At 41.0% G+C, this 15,802-nt stretch overlaps 1 protein-coding gene across 4 annotated transcripts in view; it reads left to right on the forward strand.

Annotated features, from left to right (window-relative positions):
- Window positions 1–12,034, forward strand: part of LDLRAD4 (low density lipoprotein receptor class A domain containing 4) — a 237,530-nt gene extending 225,496 nt beyond the window's left edge. For all 4 annotated transcript variants that reach the window (XM_069957816.1, XM_069957819.1, XM_069957818.1 and 1 more), the window contains 2 exons: window positions 5,050–5,103; window positions 8,661–12,034. In XM_069957816.1, coding sequence (XP_069813917.1) covers window positions 5,050–5,103; window positions 8,661–9,203 — 597 coding nt within the window. In that variant the 3' untranslated portion in view covers window positions 9,204–12,034. The remainder of the gene's footprint in view (window positions 1–5,049; window positions 5,104–8,660) is intronic.
- The last annotated feature ends 3,768 nt before the right edge of the window (window positions 12,035–15,802 follow it).

The following is a 15,802-nucleotide window of genomic DNA, read 5'->3' on the forward strand; positions in this document are numbered from 1 at the left end:
GCTAAACTATAATTTTTCCATATGTTTCTTGCCCATGGTGAGACTAACAATTCATTCCATACTAGTTATTATCTATTCATTCTCCTTCCCCCAGTTGTGAGCTGCTGCTTTCTGCTGAAGATACAAACAGTGTGAGCTCCCACTCCCTCCTGAGATGGCTGGAACAACTCCGTTTTTTGTCTCTTCAAGAGAAAGCAGCAGCTGAGAACTGTGGGAAGGAGACTGAATAGATAATAACAAGTATGGAATGAATTATTAGTCTCACCATGGGCATTTATGTTTGCTTGAAATACCTGTTCATTGTGAATCTGTACTGGCTGCCACCCTCCCCCCAACCTCTGATACAGTTTTCTCCACTTCATTACACCATGTCCGGTCCTGGGATCCAGTTCTTGGGGCCGGTGTTGTGGCTGAAAACAAGTTTTATTGCTTCAAGGCGGGTGTTAATGAGGTAGGGCCTAAATCATCCGTGCCCTAGGCCTGCAACGACTTTCTACCTGCCTTCATCCAGCCCAGGGGTGTGCTGAAAAAGAAAAGGCGGAGAGATGATGCAGGCCTAGGGCATGGATGGCAGCTGGTAGAGATTCGCTTTAACATGTGTTGGATATGTCTGTGGGATAGATAAGCTATATTTCATATCACGTCTCATCTACTACTGCTTGCCTAGTACCTATTCCACTTTAAAGGGAATATATCAGCTGTCATTCAGACTGCTGACACTGTTAGATAGCTGTTAGGGCAAGGAGATACATGATGCCTTTCCTAATATCAGTCTGTGCTTCCAGAATGGAGAAAATGCTTTTATTTACCTGTGCAAATATTCAGAGAGGCTTTTCCAAGTCTCTGAATTGCAGCAAGCTGGAATGCCTCTCCCCTTCCATCCCTATGGCTGCCTGATTTATATTAATCTGAAAGCTGAGCCTCGAGCAGTGATAGGGCAGGGAGCGATAGTGTGGAGGCATTACAGCCCTTAGCACCTCATGGTAAGCCAAGGTACCATATGTCTCCCTGACCTAACACCTATCTAACACGGTCAGCAGTCTGGAAATTGAATTGTAGGTGAAAGATTCGCTTTAATAGACTGAGCCTTGGGTCCAGTTCTAGACCTGTTGTTCATCTTCCTCCAGCTACTCTTTCCTAGATGATGAGACTAAAGGCCACAAAATGTTTATCGGCCTTACTTGGCTTGTACTTGCTTACCTGTGTTCAGGCTGATAATTGTTTTGTTTTAATAATTGTGCTGATAATTTTAGGACATGTTAAAAGGCAACAGGTCTTACAACATGCTGATAGAGCATGATAAGTGCAGCAGCTGCTGACTTCAATGGGCAGCCGGAACGATCAAAGAATCGTTCAGGTAGCCCTCCCGCTGCTCCTTGCTGGCTGTCTGTGTGTAATAGCACAGGCAATCAGCAGGGAACGAGGAGGAAGTGAGCGCTGAGCCGATAGGTTGGCCTTAAAGTGAATATGCCAGTTGGAGTTGTGATTTTTTTTCACTCACTACCTGGTTGGTGAAGATCCTGGTGGAGCAGTCCATTTCTCAAAATGCCGCCTTGTTCCCTCTACCAGCCTCGGTTTCCTGCAGTGGAGGTGGGTCTGGTGCCCCCATTGTAATGAGATCCCCTCTGTGACGTGGCCAGACTTGATTCTAATGCAGCCCCAGGGTACTGGGTTCTGCAAAGAGTTTGAATGTTCTCTTCATGTTTGTGCGGGTTTCCTCTGGGTACTCTGGTTTCTCCCGCACCCAATAGATACAGATAGGCAATTTTAGATTGTGAGCTCTAATGGGGACAGGGACCAAAAAAATTGAAAAACTATGAAAAGTGCTGTAAAATCACTTGGTGCTATATAGATTAAAAAGCAAAGCAATAGCAATTGTAACACACTTTTTGATAGAACTGCCTTAATTCAGGTATATTTTATAGGTCTTAAAGCATGAACTGCTAGGCTAGACTTTGCCAGTACATCTCTATTGTGATCAAGTAAGAACTTTTCATTTTGTTTCTCCGCAGCCATTCAGATGTAGTTCAGCGTCATGCTGTAGAGTTGCATGCAATCTTGTGGACTGCAGCTGTCAAAAAGTTGCAATGTAGCCCTGGCCTAAAAACATGTGCATTATTTTCTGTGTGATTCTCAGTGTAGCAAAAAGAATTCCAGAATTGGCGTAAATCTTTCTTCATAAACTCCTCTATATGGGAAATGTATTTACTTTCTCTTTTATGCCGGTTTCAGGTGTGCAAAATGTATCAAATTGTCGTTTAATATATAATGAATTTGCTTTTTTTTTTTTTTTATTCACCTTTTTGTTGCGTGGTCTGTACATTACCTGTTGAGTTAAATGAGAACTTCAGGCAAATGTAAAAAAAAAATCACAGAGGGTAGGGGATGGTGGGAACATAGCATCAATGGAAACTTACCCTTCCCTGTGCCATTTAACACCACTGCTCACTGTCTGACTCCGGTCTCCTGTTTCTCCCACCTTCCTGCGACGTCACCACCCTGCAGGAACTGCCTGCTTAGCCAGTTATTGACTGCAGAGGTGTCCCCCTTCACTTACTGACTGGCTGAGTGGGCATTTCAGAGGCGGGTAGGGACATCACAGGACCAGGAGATCCTGGAGACCGGTGGGTGACAGTGAGCGGTGGTGCTTCGTTGCGAGGGCATGGGGATGGGTAAGTATCACTTGACTGCTATGTTCTCACAATTCCCTGCCCTTCCTAGTTGTTGTTTTTTTTTTTTTACATTTTCCCCCCTTTTTGTTAAAAGTTTTCAAACAAAAAGGGCCTGTTCACAATGAGCAAAATTGGCACAATTTCAAGCGTAGCCCGTGCCACAGATGAAATTGCTTCTCTTGGAATTCCGCCTGTCCCATTGAAGCAACATGTCATACAACCTTAGGCTGCATTCACACTACGTATATTTCAGTCAGTATATGTATATTTCAGTCAGTATATTTCAGTCAGTATTGCAACCAAAACCAGGAGTGGATTAAAAACACAGAAAGGATCTGTTCACACAATGTTGAAATTGAGTGAATGGCCGCCATTTAATGGCAAATATTTGCTGTTATTTTAAAACAACGACCGTTGTATTGAAATAATGGCAGTTATTTACTGTTATATGGCGGCCATCCACTCAATTTCAACATTGTGTGGACAGAGCCTTCCTGTGTTTTTAATCCACTCCTGGTTCTGGTTGCAATACTGACTGAAATATACTGACTGAAATATACGTAGTGTGAACACAGCCCCAAGTTGTACAGATGTTGAGTGATAAAACAAGACAGTGAACAAAAAACAAACAAACATGAAACTAATGTGCCAAAACTATATGTAGCTGGCCTTCATGCTATGCAGAGTTCATGGTAACTCTAGTAACTGCACATTGTGAAAGATGGCACCATGTCTGTGACTACCCACCACTGGCACCGCTATGTGTAACTACTCATATGATTTCTCGTTGTGCACTGCAGTATTTGCTTTATGCCAGACATAAAGATATCTGTGCGCTCCATAGTAAAATATCCCAAACAGGTTGAAGTGTTCCTGTTACCCCTCAGCAGCTGTGGTTTGCCCCTTGCAGTTCTTCCAGGAATTCTGCAGTTTTTAGATGTCATGTGTTGGCCTAGTAGAGGTAATACTGCACCATTGAGGTCAATAGAAGTCGCATGTTTTCCAAGTCCTCTTTATTCTGCTGATCTTAGAAATAGCTTTGCAACCCTCTTCAGACCAATATACTGTTTGTTTCTTATATTATGTAATATAATGCAGAGTATACCCTGGTCCTGGGATCTGTACAATGTACAGCAGATTATGTATACTTGGAATGCCTTCTGTTCATTATCTGCTTGTTTGCTGATTCCATATTGAGAATAATGGATGCTTGAAGCAGGTTTGCATTGCAGTGACTTGACAACATGGGTAATTGTTCTGGTTCACAAGAGAAAAAAAAATATAAATAAATATATATAAATAAATACATAAAAAAAATAAATAAAAAAAAAAAAAAAAATATATATATATATATATATATATATATATATATATATATATATATATATACATGCACATACAGAGGTTCTAGTTTTTCTGTGAAATTCTATATAACAGTGGTGCCATCTACTGGTGCCTTGTATTGTCTACATGTATTGATTACATAATGTAATACTCATGAGATCCAAAATGTTTGGCAGTCATTTCTGCATCAAGTGCTGTAGACTAAACCTGTTCAAGTCACTCACTCCTGTGCCAGACTCGTACTTTGCAGGATCCAGGATCCAGGGGGGAGACTTGGCTATCAGTGTTTATAGGAAGCTGCTCAAGGACACGGCTGAAGTATACAGAACTATTCTCTGCCGTGTAGTATAACTGAATTAGCTTTACATGTATTACAACAGTGTTTTATGTATATATAAAGGCAAGTCGTAATTTAGTCTGAGGACCGTCCAAGGACAGCCTACAGTTGTGAGAGCGTCTGGGAATGTCTCGGCCACCACTGTGACCCCAGGCTTATGGTGTGCGCACAGGGCAGAGAACCACTGTCATTGGCAGAAATGCAGCCTGGCAATGCATTCTAATAAAATGTTTTCTGTAATAAAAAGACAATGTGTTTGCTAAATCTACGGTAATTGCATGTAAACCTGCCTGGGATACACATATATAATAATAAAAGGGCAGACTGGATGGACCAGGTGGTATTTTTCTGCCGTCAATCTTCATTGTTTTTATGACCTTAGACTGCTTTGTAGAAATGGGAAATTTTTGCTCACGGACATTAAAAGATATACCTCTGTGGGGAAGAACTAGATTCTGCTTGATTTTGTATATTTTATGGTTGGATTGAAAAATCCTACACAGCAGATTAAACAGCTCCTAGTACTTTCTATTGTAAGACATTGATGAGTGTAAGCTCCTGGTTATTCGTAGTATGTACAAGCTCCAGAGCCCGTGTTTTACTATATCTTCACTTTTATCTGCTGCCTCACACTTTTTAGTTGTATTGCATGCATTAATGTATATTTCATACCGATTTTTCTCTGTTCTCTCTTAGGAAAGGTGTCTGTGGCCTTCAGATAGCTTAATGTCACGACCAGGCGCATCAGAGGTATGAATTTATCTTTTCGATCAATGCAATATACACAGGGGCGTAACTAGAAATGGCTGGGCCCCATAGCAAACTTTTAATTGGGCCCCCCCCCCCCCCCCCCCCCCTCAACCGACCACTACACAGTCAACACACCCAGCTCTACACAGGGTCTGTACTACATATAAATTACAGTGCAAATATATTTAGTGACTCACAGGGGACGTCTTCTTTGATCGGAGTTCTTCCCTTTTCATCTTCTTCTCCATCTGTCCTGGGCCATTATGAGAACTTCTCCGAGCCACGAATCCACAGAATCTGCCAGACAAACATATTCGGCTCCTCACTCTGGCACCATCCTCATCTCTATACACACTGCACATCTGTATTGGCCCCTTTAAGCCCTCTTTCAATGGGTAGCCCTGACTCCTTATAGATAGTCCCTTGTTCAGTCTTCCACATGGATGGCCCTGTGTGCATCTACTATAGTAGAGAGCCCCTCTGTGTTTATAGTAGATGACAACCTCTGTGCATCCCCTATACCAGGGGTAGGGAACCTCGGCTCTCCAGCTGTTGCAAAACTACAACTCCCATCATGTGTAGACAGTCAAAGCTAAAGCTGTAGTTTTTAAACAGCTAGAGAGCCAAGGTTCCCTATCCCTGCCCTGTAGTATATGGCCCCCTCTGTGTAGTCCCCTTATAGATGACCCCTCTGTTTAGTCCACTAAAATAAATACCCCCCCCCCCTCTGCGCATGCCCTATTATATACATCCCGCAGTGTAGTTACCCTTATAGATGCCTCCTCTGTGACGTCCTCCTTATAGATTGCCCCAGTGTTGTCCCTCCCCATATATATATAGCCCCCAGTGTTTTCCCTCCCCCATATATATAGCCCCAAGTGTTGTCCCTCCCCCATATATATATATATATATATATATATATATATATATATATATATATAGCCCCAAGTGTTGTGCCTCCCCATATATATATAGCCCCCAGTGTTGTGCCTCCCCATATATATATAGCCCCCAGTGTTGTGCCTCCCCCATATATGCAGCCCCCAGTGTTGAGCCTCCCCCAATAGCCCCCAGTGTTGTCCCTCCCCCATATATATTGCCCCCAGTGCTGTGCCTTCCCCATATATATAGCCCCCAGTGCTTTCCCTCCCCCATATATATATATATATATATATATATATATATATAGCCCCAAGTGTTGTGCCTCCCCATATATATATAGCCCCCAGTGTTGAGAGAGGGATATCTGGCTATTCCCGTGTTTTGAGACTCGTAACTGAGGCTCCACGGACCCCCTTTTTTGCATATTCAAATTTTGTATGGGACAATCAATGGAGACTCGTAAATGAGTACTCCATTGGAATTTTTCACTGTTCTCCCTGAGTTCAGTGATTGTTGTATTTTGTTGGTCTATTTATCATTGCCCCAGTAGCCAGAATCCTGCTTCACACTGACGAGGGGAAAATACCCCAAAACTGCAGTCTGTGGATGGATGCCTAGCCTTGGTAACCCTTGTCTTATGTCGTTATACTCGCGACAGAGTTAGACTTTGACTTACAGGGGCCACCCTGGTGTTTCCCTATTTAGGTCCCAAAGCTCGTAACAGAGTGAGGACCTGAGGGACTACGTATCAGAGTAGTTTGGTGCTCTCCCCACTAGGAGGCACCCCTTGGCAATGGGCTTCCTTCTCTGGAGAGAGGGATATCTGGCTATTCCCGTGTTTTGAGACTCGTAACTGAGGCTCCACGGACCCCCTTTTTTGTGTATATATATATATATATATATATATATATATGGGATGCACAGCACTAGGGGCTAACTATATATATATATATAATATATATATATATATATATATATATATATATATATATATATATATATATATATATATATATACAGCCCATAGTGCTGTGCATCCCCCATATTATATATATATATATATATAAATAAAAATAAATAATATGGGGGATGCACAGCACTAGGGGCTGTGTATATATATATATATATATATATATATATATATATATATATATATATATATATAATATGGGGGATGCACAGCACTAGGGGCTGTATAATATATATATATATATATATATATATATATATACATACAGCCCCTAGTGCTGTGCATCCCCCATATTTATATATATATATATATATATATATATATATATATATATATATATATATATATATATATATATATATATATATATATAAAATATGGGGGATGCACAGCACTAGGGGCTGTATATATGTGTGTGTATATGTGTATATATATATATATATATATATATATATATATATATATATATATATATATATATATATATATAGCCCCTAGTGCTGTGCATCCCATATATATATTATATATATTAGGGGCTATATATATATATATATATATATATATATATATATATATATATATATATATATACAGCCCCTAGTGCTGTGCATCCCCCATATATATACAGCCCCCAGTGTTCCCCTCTGATAAAAATAAAAAACCTCACAACTCACCTAACCACACGATCCCCCGTCGGTCGCAGGCCTCTTCATCTGCACCCGACTGATCAGCAGCTTCCAGGTGAAGTCCCGGGCAGCGCCACCACTGAGCTCAGTGTGCACCGCGGCGGCTCGGACTTCCGGTACAGGGTGCGCGTCACTTCCTGTACCGGAAGTCCCAGCCGCCGCGACGCACACTGACCTCAGTGATGTCGCTGCCCGGGACTTCACCTGGAAGCTGCTGATCTGTCGGGGGCGGGGGCAACACTCTTGTGATCGCAAGCAAATGCTGCTTGCGGTCACAAGAGTGATTGACAGGGCGGGAAGCCTATGGCTTCTCGCGCTGTCAATCAGAACACTGAACACCCGGGACGCCCGCTCGGCCACCGGGTGTTGTAGGCAGTAAGCTCCGGGGCCCAGGCCACGGGCCCCCCGTTGCTAGGGGCCACGGCTGCTACGGCGGTAGTTCCGCCCCTGAATATACAGTAGGCTTAATGCTCAGTGTGGTGTCAGTGATTCACAGTTCCTTATTACAACCAGACGCTTTTCTACGTGAGAAAAAAGTTTTATTTTGCCCGCTACTTTAATTGGTTATTTTATATAGTAACATGTTGCAGCCTATCCTGATCACCTTAGAGAACTCCATAGCTGCTAATTGTGAGTGACAGTCATTGAAAGTAATAGAAGTTGGTAGATTAGGGAATACAACCTGAAATAGAAATTTGCCACCATGTGCACGTGTGAAGCCAGCTGTAATTATCCTTACACACTTACAATGATCACAAGTGCCATGTTCTACTGTGATGGAGCGGTTACGTATGGTTGTCACCACAGATGTTATGTATTACTTGTAAGCAGCTCACAGGGATATGGCACTTGCTTACAGAAGTAAAACTTTTGGTTGGACAGTGTCGTCTGTGGCCATATGCTTATTCTCTACACAGATTTCCTTTGTATGTTCAAGTCATTGGATTAAGACTAACAATGTGCCTGTCAAAAACTGAGATTTTTAGTCATTGAATGCTCTTTTCTATGTCCTTTTCTAGATCATGTATGCACCAAGGTCGAGAGACAGATTCACCGCTCCTTCCTTTATGCAGAGAGATCGTTTCAGCCGCTTCCAACCAACATATCCTTACATTCAGCACGAGATTGACCTTCCACCTACTATCTCCCTTTCTGATGGCGAGGAGCCTCCACCCTACCAAGGTCCATGCACTCTCCAGTTGCGGGACCCAGAGCAACAGATGGAACTTAACAGAGAATCTGTCAGGGCGCCGCCAAACAGGACCATTTTTGATAGCGATTTAATAGATATATCTATGTACAATGGGGGCCCGTGTCCACCTAGCAGCAATTCCGGCATCAGTGCAACCAACTATAGCAGCAGTGGCAGAATGGAAGGGCCACCGCCAACCTACAGTGAAGTTATGGGACATTACCCGGGCTCATCTTATTTCCAACACCAGCAAAATAACTCCTCTACCCCGCCTCAGACAGGTAGCAGACTTCAGTTCCAACAGAATGATCCAGAGAGCACAATAGTCCCTGTCAATGGAAAAGATAGGCAGCCAGGAAACCTTGTCTGAATCTGCTCCAAACTTTTTGCACCCTGAAGTGAAGGAAGTAGACATGACAGTGACGGGGTGACTTCCTGAGCTCTGGGGGAACAGTGCTGTTGTTTTTCAAGTGGTACACTCAAGTTAAGCCAAATGCACATATTTATTGTATGCGGTTTCTGATACCAGTCAGAGGAAGGCATGCAATTGGATCTAATTCTACACACTTTCTTTCTGTGTTACCCATACATTTGTATCAGGAAATGTCTTTTTATGTTATCATATTTCAGTTTATTTAAACTTTACAAAAATGTGGCACAGAACTCAAGCTTTGCAGAGCCTCTTTTATATACTGACAATAGCGGCAGTCACATAGAACAAGGAAGTGTTTGTTTAGAGATGCGAAGGTTTATAGGCAGATGGCCAGTGTCTAAGGTAGTGATGCTAACTATTATGGAAATCCATAACCCTTTTGTGTGTGCCAATGTGTACAGCGAGTTGACTGAATGTGATGAATGAGGATTTTATTAGATTTTTTTTTTAAAGAGGAAGAGTTGCACTAATCTATTATTCATATTATTTTATATGAGGGAAACATGTTATGTAATTGTTATTTTTCATACAGTATTTGTAACTATGAGGATAAAACTATTGAGATGCCCAGCAACAAAGAAACCATCCAGGGTCCCATACTGACTGGTTTACTAGAGGCAGAGCTCTTCTCTAGTAATCCAGAAATGGGCAACTTTCATCAACATGGGATGTGGGAGGTGTATCTGAAAACCATAGAAAGTACAGAAAGTAGTCCATTTACACAATGCTATTGTTGCCTCAAATTATGCAGCAAGTAAAGTGAATAGCCTATTGGTATTTTCACACCAGTCTGCTGTACCATTGTTGTGAATCAGGGCCTAACAAAACTCTGTCCAGTTTACGCTGCGGAAACACAGAAAATCCAGAATAAATCCACAGTTATTGCAGATTTCTAAAATGTAAGTTTTTCATGAACATAATTTGCTATAAATCCACAACAAAATTTGAACTACATGGTGACTATTTGCCGCTGCGTATTTTATGGTGGGGGAAATCTACAGCATTTCCGTCTAGTGTGAAGGTCCCCTAAGACTCTGTAGTGTCAATGCACTGATCTTTTGGTTGTGACATTTCTCCTAGACATTTCGTACCCATGTTCTCTTTTAACCACCATTATAATATTTACCTGTAAGCACTGCTGGTGACAATGTCTAACAGTGAGGTTACTGTGTCTAGTTTAAAAAGGGATATAATAACTAATAAGTGTATAATCAACCAGTGAAGTACTGGAGCAAAGTCATAGAGCCTGTACTTAGTATAAATTGCCGTTGTGCTTGCCGTCTTGTTGCCACCATAAGTAGCCAAGCTTCTCAAGAAGTTGTTAGATTTTAATGAATTCATAGGGGTGTTGTGAGCATCTCAATTCTCTGTTTACCAGCCAGGCTTTGTTACTTCATGACTCTCTAAATATTGCAGATGGGTAACCCTACTGGGTCAAACTCTGTCGGGTAAAGTATTCTGTAACTATTTATACTGACTGGGCAGAATAAGTTCAGGAAGTATAGCCAGGACACACATATTCAGAGTGGCCCTTAGATGTGATCCTTGTATATGGGCATTGTCTAGACATTCCTGTTCCTCAGCTCTTGCCTCCTTCTGCTCTTGGTTAGCCATTCTAAGACTGGCCCAAAGACTAAAACGGATTCTACAACTGTGGTGATATCCATGGTATTTTCATGCTAGAAGAGTCACAAGCTACTGGAAACCTTTCCAATTCTTCATTATCTAAAAACTGCAATAAAGGGGCTTTTATTAAAATGAAAATGATTGAAACAGTCAAGACAGACACCTAAGGGAGGAACAAGATGCTTTATGTGATCCTTGATCTTTATATATTAACAAGATTTATAGAGTATTTTATTAGAAAGACATTTTACTGTCAAAGCTTAAAGTGTAAAACTTACCATAGACTTAGGAGTAGTGTGCACATCCTTAGCCCGTCGCTCACAGTCTGTGGTCTCCTGACCGCACCAGAGATGTCTCACAGACACTTATCTTCTGCTCAGCATCTGTTCTATGTCTGTGGTCAGCTTTACCATGAAATGGCAGGCTGTGCTGCTTTATCTACACAAGGCTTGTTAATAAATATCGGAGGGGCGTTAGAAACATATATTTACACATGGAAGGTGCAGGAATCTCTCCCAATTGTCCTGTTCATCTGAATAGTGTTTGCAGACATCCGTAAGCTTGCTGCCAAACCACCCCATAAAGATGAAAGGAACAGGTTTTCAGCTGCCACTGATCTTCCATGTGTGAATATCGCTCTACCCTCTGTCTTTCAATGTACGTGTTCTTGTACAAATAATGACTAGGCCAAGTGGGCTCTTAATTCTAAATATACAGCGGCCCTAAGTCCCCACATATAGAAGTGTTATGGTCTATTGTCCGGCAGAGAGCTGTTGCAAAAGCAGAGCCTGGCTATGTTAAGTCCTATAACAGAGTTTAAATTTTTTAAAGTGTTATTATCATTTGCAAAAAACTTTGGATATGTCATAGAGACTGGCTGCTGTTTACCCCAGCATTTGCTCTGAAAGGAGAGCAAACAGCAGGGAGAAATGGTAGTCACCTGGCTGCTTCTCCAGGCTGTATCTAGCAATTGGTGGAAGTCTTAGCACCCAAATCGTAACCGATCAAAACTTTTCACATGTCTCTTTGACATGTCAAAAGCATTAAAATAAAATCGGGCACTTTAAAGGGGTTATCCAGCGCTACAAAAACATGGCCACTTTTTCCCTTACTGTTGTCTCCAGTTCAGGTGTGGTTTGCAATTAAGCTCCATTTATTTCAATGGAACTGAGTTTCAAAACCCCACCCAAACTGGAGACAACAGTAGGGGGAAAGTGGCCATGGTTTTGTAGCGCTGGATAACCCCTTTAAGCAGAATAGGGAGATAGTTGACTGAGAAACAATTCCTGTATGCAATACATGGAGGGACTTTGGAGATAAGTATTGAATACCCATTTTAATCTTTTGAAGTTTTAGTTTTGGCGAACACATTTGACAGATGAGATCTACTGCATTCTCACTTCCACTGTGCTTCCTCCAGCAAAACAGCGAGCTCCTATCACTGCCATGGTTGCCTAGGGTTTATAAAGTAATTTTCTTTTCTATTTATTATGTGGGATCTCTCATCTGTGTCATATGGGAGAAGTAGCCAGTAATATATATGCAGTTATCCCTCAATACTTGGTTATATTCAGGTTTAGTGCATTAATAACATTAGCTATGAATTCTGCCTTTTTAAGTAAATTTTTAGAAGTCAAACCCCATCCACCAAATGTACATCTATCTTTCTTCCCAAAGATGCTTCCAAGAATCACAATGACCTCAGAAACCCTGTAGCACTGGTAATGTTAGTAATGCACGTGGTATACATACAGGGTAACTATAAAGAGTGGACTGTGATGCTAGTGTGGACAATTTCTGTGTGTGATAATGGTAAATTGAAATTCCCTTATCCCTTGCCATATATTACACAGAATTAAAAGATCTGAATGTTTTATACTGTTCATAGGAACAGCCAAAATAACTATGCGGATAGAGCGATGTAATATGTTAGGTTAACTTACACATATATATTAAAGGGATTATCCAGCATTAAGCATTTTTTTAAAATACTGTTTCTGGTGCATATAAAACAATAAACATGTTATGCTTCCCTGTCTGTTCTCTCTTGGTGTCCTCTTGTGATGTCACCGGTGTCCACCGCTGACTGCAAAACCACCACTTCCGAGACACTGGTCTCAGGAGCGACAGCCTGCTCAACCAATCACTGATGCATGGCTGACCTGTCTCTCTGATTGGCTGAGCAGGCCGTCACTCCCGATATGAGTTAGTCTTAAAAGTGGAGGCTTTGCAGTCAGTGGCGAACTCCAGGGGACCACAAACTGGTAGGCTAAACATGTTTATTGTTTTAAATGCACCAGCAGCAATACATTAAAAATGCCAAACACCGGACAACCCCTTTAAGACATAATGTGGACATCCTGCATACAGGTTATTGGAAATCCCACACTTTATAAAGAATGATATAGCTGGGAAGCAGTGACTTCAGTGTCACCAGGCACTGGACTGGTCCATGGGTTGAATGCAGGATAACTTAATCTGCAGTCTGTATTCTGTTTGTGAAAAGAGCAATTCTGCACTTTAATCTACTTGCTGTCCATTCCAGTAGGCAGTGTCATAATTAAAGGGGTTGTCTGGAAAACAAAAAAAAAAAATCTTCATAGTTGGGGGTGGTGTTAAAATGATAAACAAGTTTCTCTCTCCTTCCCTGGTTCCCTGCACTTACTGTGCTGATGCTCCTTGTCCTGTGCTAGTCACCATTTCTTTCTGTTTCCTGCGACGTACTGACTGCACTGGAACTGCCTGATTACGCCACTAACTGATTGAAGTGACACATCATTGTAGTCACTTTTAGGCTCAATGGGGTCATCACTTCACAGGAACCAGGACTCAAAGAGGAATAGGAGCATCAACGCACTAGCTGCAGGAGACCAGTAAAGGTGAGTATAACTTATTATTTTTACACCACCCCCAGCCATGTAAAAAAGTTTTTTTCCCCCCCGGACAGATCCTTTAAAAATTCCTATGACCAGCATTTAGTCTGTAGGTATTTTTATTGCTTCAGCTACAAAGACAAAGTTACATTACATCCAGACTGAAGAGAGGGAAAAGGAACTAGAAAGCATGGTGGATTACAATGAAATCACTGTTATGTTACTTTTATTTAACATCAATGTTACGTATTCAGTGTTGTTAGTAAAATCTATTGTTAGCCTGTGTTTATTTTATATACATTAGACATTGTCTCAAGATGTTTATTCAGATGTGTGGGTCTGACAGCTGAGATCTCTCCTATCCCAAGAAATAGTTGGTCTCCATGCCAGTTACCAATGGAGAAGGGGCCATGCATGTGCTGTTACTCCACCTTGAAGGGGTATTCCCATCTCAAGAAGCTATCCCCTGTCTACTGGATAAGGGTTAACAAGCTCATTGGTGGAAGTCTAACAAACTTCTCAGTCCAGAGAATGGGGATAAAACTTCCCTTGATCAAATGGATTGCACCATTTGTGTGCGGGATGCACTGCGTTCATTTTCTATGGGGCCTCTGAACATTGCTGAATGCTGAGCTGGGAATAACCCTTTAAAGGTAATGGTTGTTACTGAAGGCCAAAAATATCTACACTGGGACCAGCCTGTCCTTGTGATCAACGTTGCGTCCAACCCCTACAAAACAAAACTTTTACTATTCCAGCATTTTAATTTTTCGATGTTTCCTGTACTTTTCACTTCTACTAACCATTACACTGTGCCAGCACGTCAGCTGCATAAGACAATAATTGGAAGGACTGTATATACCTACAGCCGCAATATGTAACGCTGTTTTATTTCCTTCACGTGTATCCAAATACGTGACAGACGTTCACCGTGTGTCATTGCTGTACATAATAGACGGAAAATACTTGACCGCTGAATTTAATGATAAAATGGTTGTCATTTGCTGTGTAACAAATGTAAAATTGAAAGCAAAAAAAAAAAGTGTAAATGTGTATCATCCTCATATTTGCTACATTACTACTGCTGCTGCTGCATTTGCTGCCATTGTTTGTGTTCATATGATGAAAGTGTGTGCTATGTACTTGATGTGACATTAACACCAGATCGTAGTGTGGAGAGATGTGCACATCTATGTCTCCGGAGCCTCGCGCTCCAGTGTCACCTCTCGCTGTGCCTCATTTGTAAAGGTGCTTATTTCCACTTCATCTACTTGTAAGTCTTATATTTTTTTTATTTTTAACTGTATATAACTTGAATATTATGCACATATCCTACCCAATGGGTAGAACAGAAAACAAATATTCATTGTTAATACTGTAATATAATGTATAGTTGGTATGGATTTTAACAAGAAATGGCATAGAATTTGTGAATGCCTAACATGTCTAGTCCTTTTTTTGTAAGAAGATTTGCAAAATGAATGCAGAATACAGATGACAGAAATCTATGTATTTTATTTTCCTATTAAATATCAATATATCACATAAGGAGAAAAAAAGAACAAATCTACGTTTTATGTAACCTGTTTATATTGTTCTTAGTGTGAATGTTTTATCTGAGTGCCGCCGACGCTTGTTACGCTCTTGTTGTGTTGGACCAGTATTATTCTTGCACCATGTTCAAGAAATACTTTTTAATTTATCTCTTGCCGGCCTAGTATTCATGACAGAACCAGTTGACCTGATATTTGTGATCTATGAGAAGAAATCACTGCAGTATTTTAGATGCTTTTAAGTAGAATTGTTGACATGGTGTTTTTATGTCTTCATGCCTCTCTTCACTGAAATGATGATATGGTTGTGCTATTTGTAAGAGGAGGTCTTCTGATCATCCATTGCTTCCTCTATGTGGTTTGTTGGGTATGGCTTTTAACAGAGAAATAGAAATGATGGAATGATTAAGGGTCAGACAGCCACTAACAATATTCAGGAAATAACATTTATTATTATTTTTACTTCTATATATCTCCTCCTTTA

The sequence above is a fragment of the Dendropsophus ebraccatus genome, chromosome 2 (assembly GCF_027789765.1).
Source record: "Dendropsophus ebraccatus isolate aDenEbr1 chromosome 2, aDenEbr1.pat, whole genome shotgun sequence".
NCBI lineage: Eukaryota > Metazoa > Chordata > Amphibia > Anura > Hylidae > Dendropsophus > Dendropsophus ebraccatus.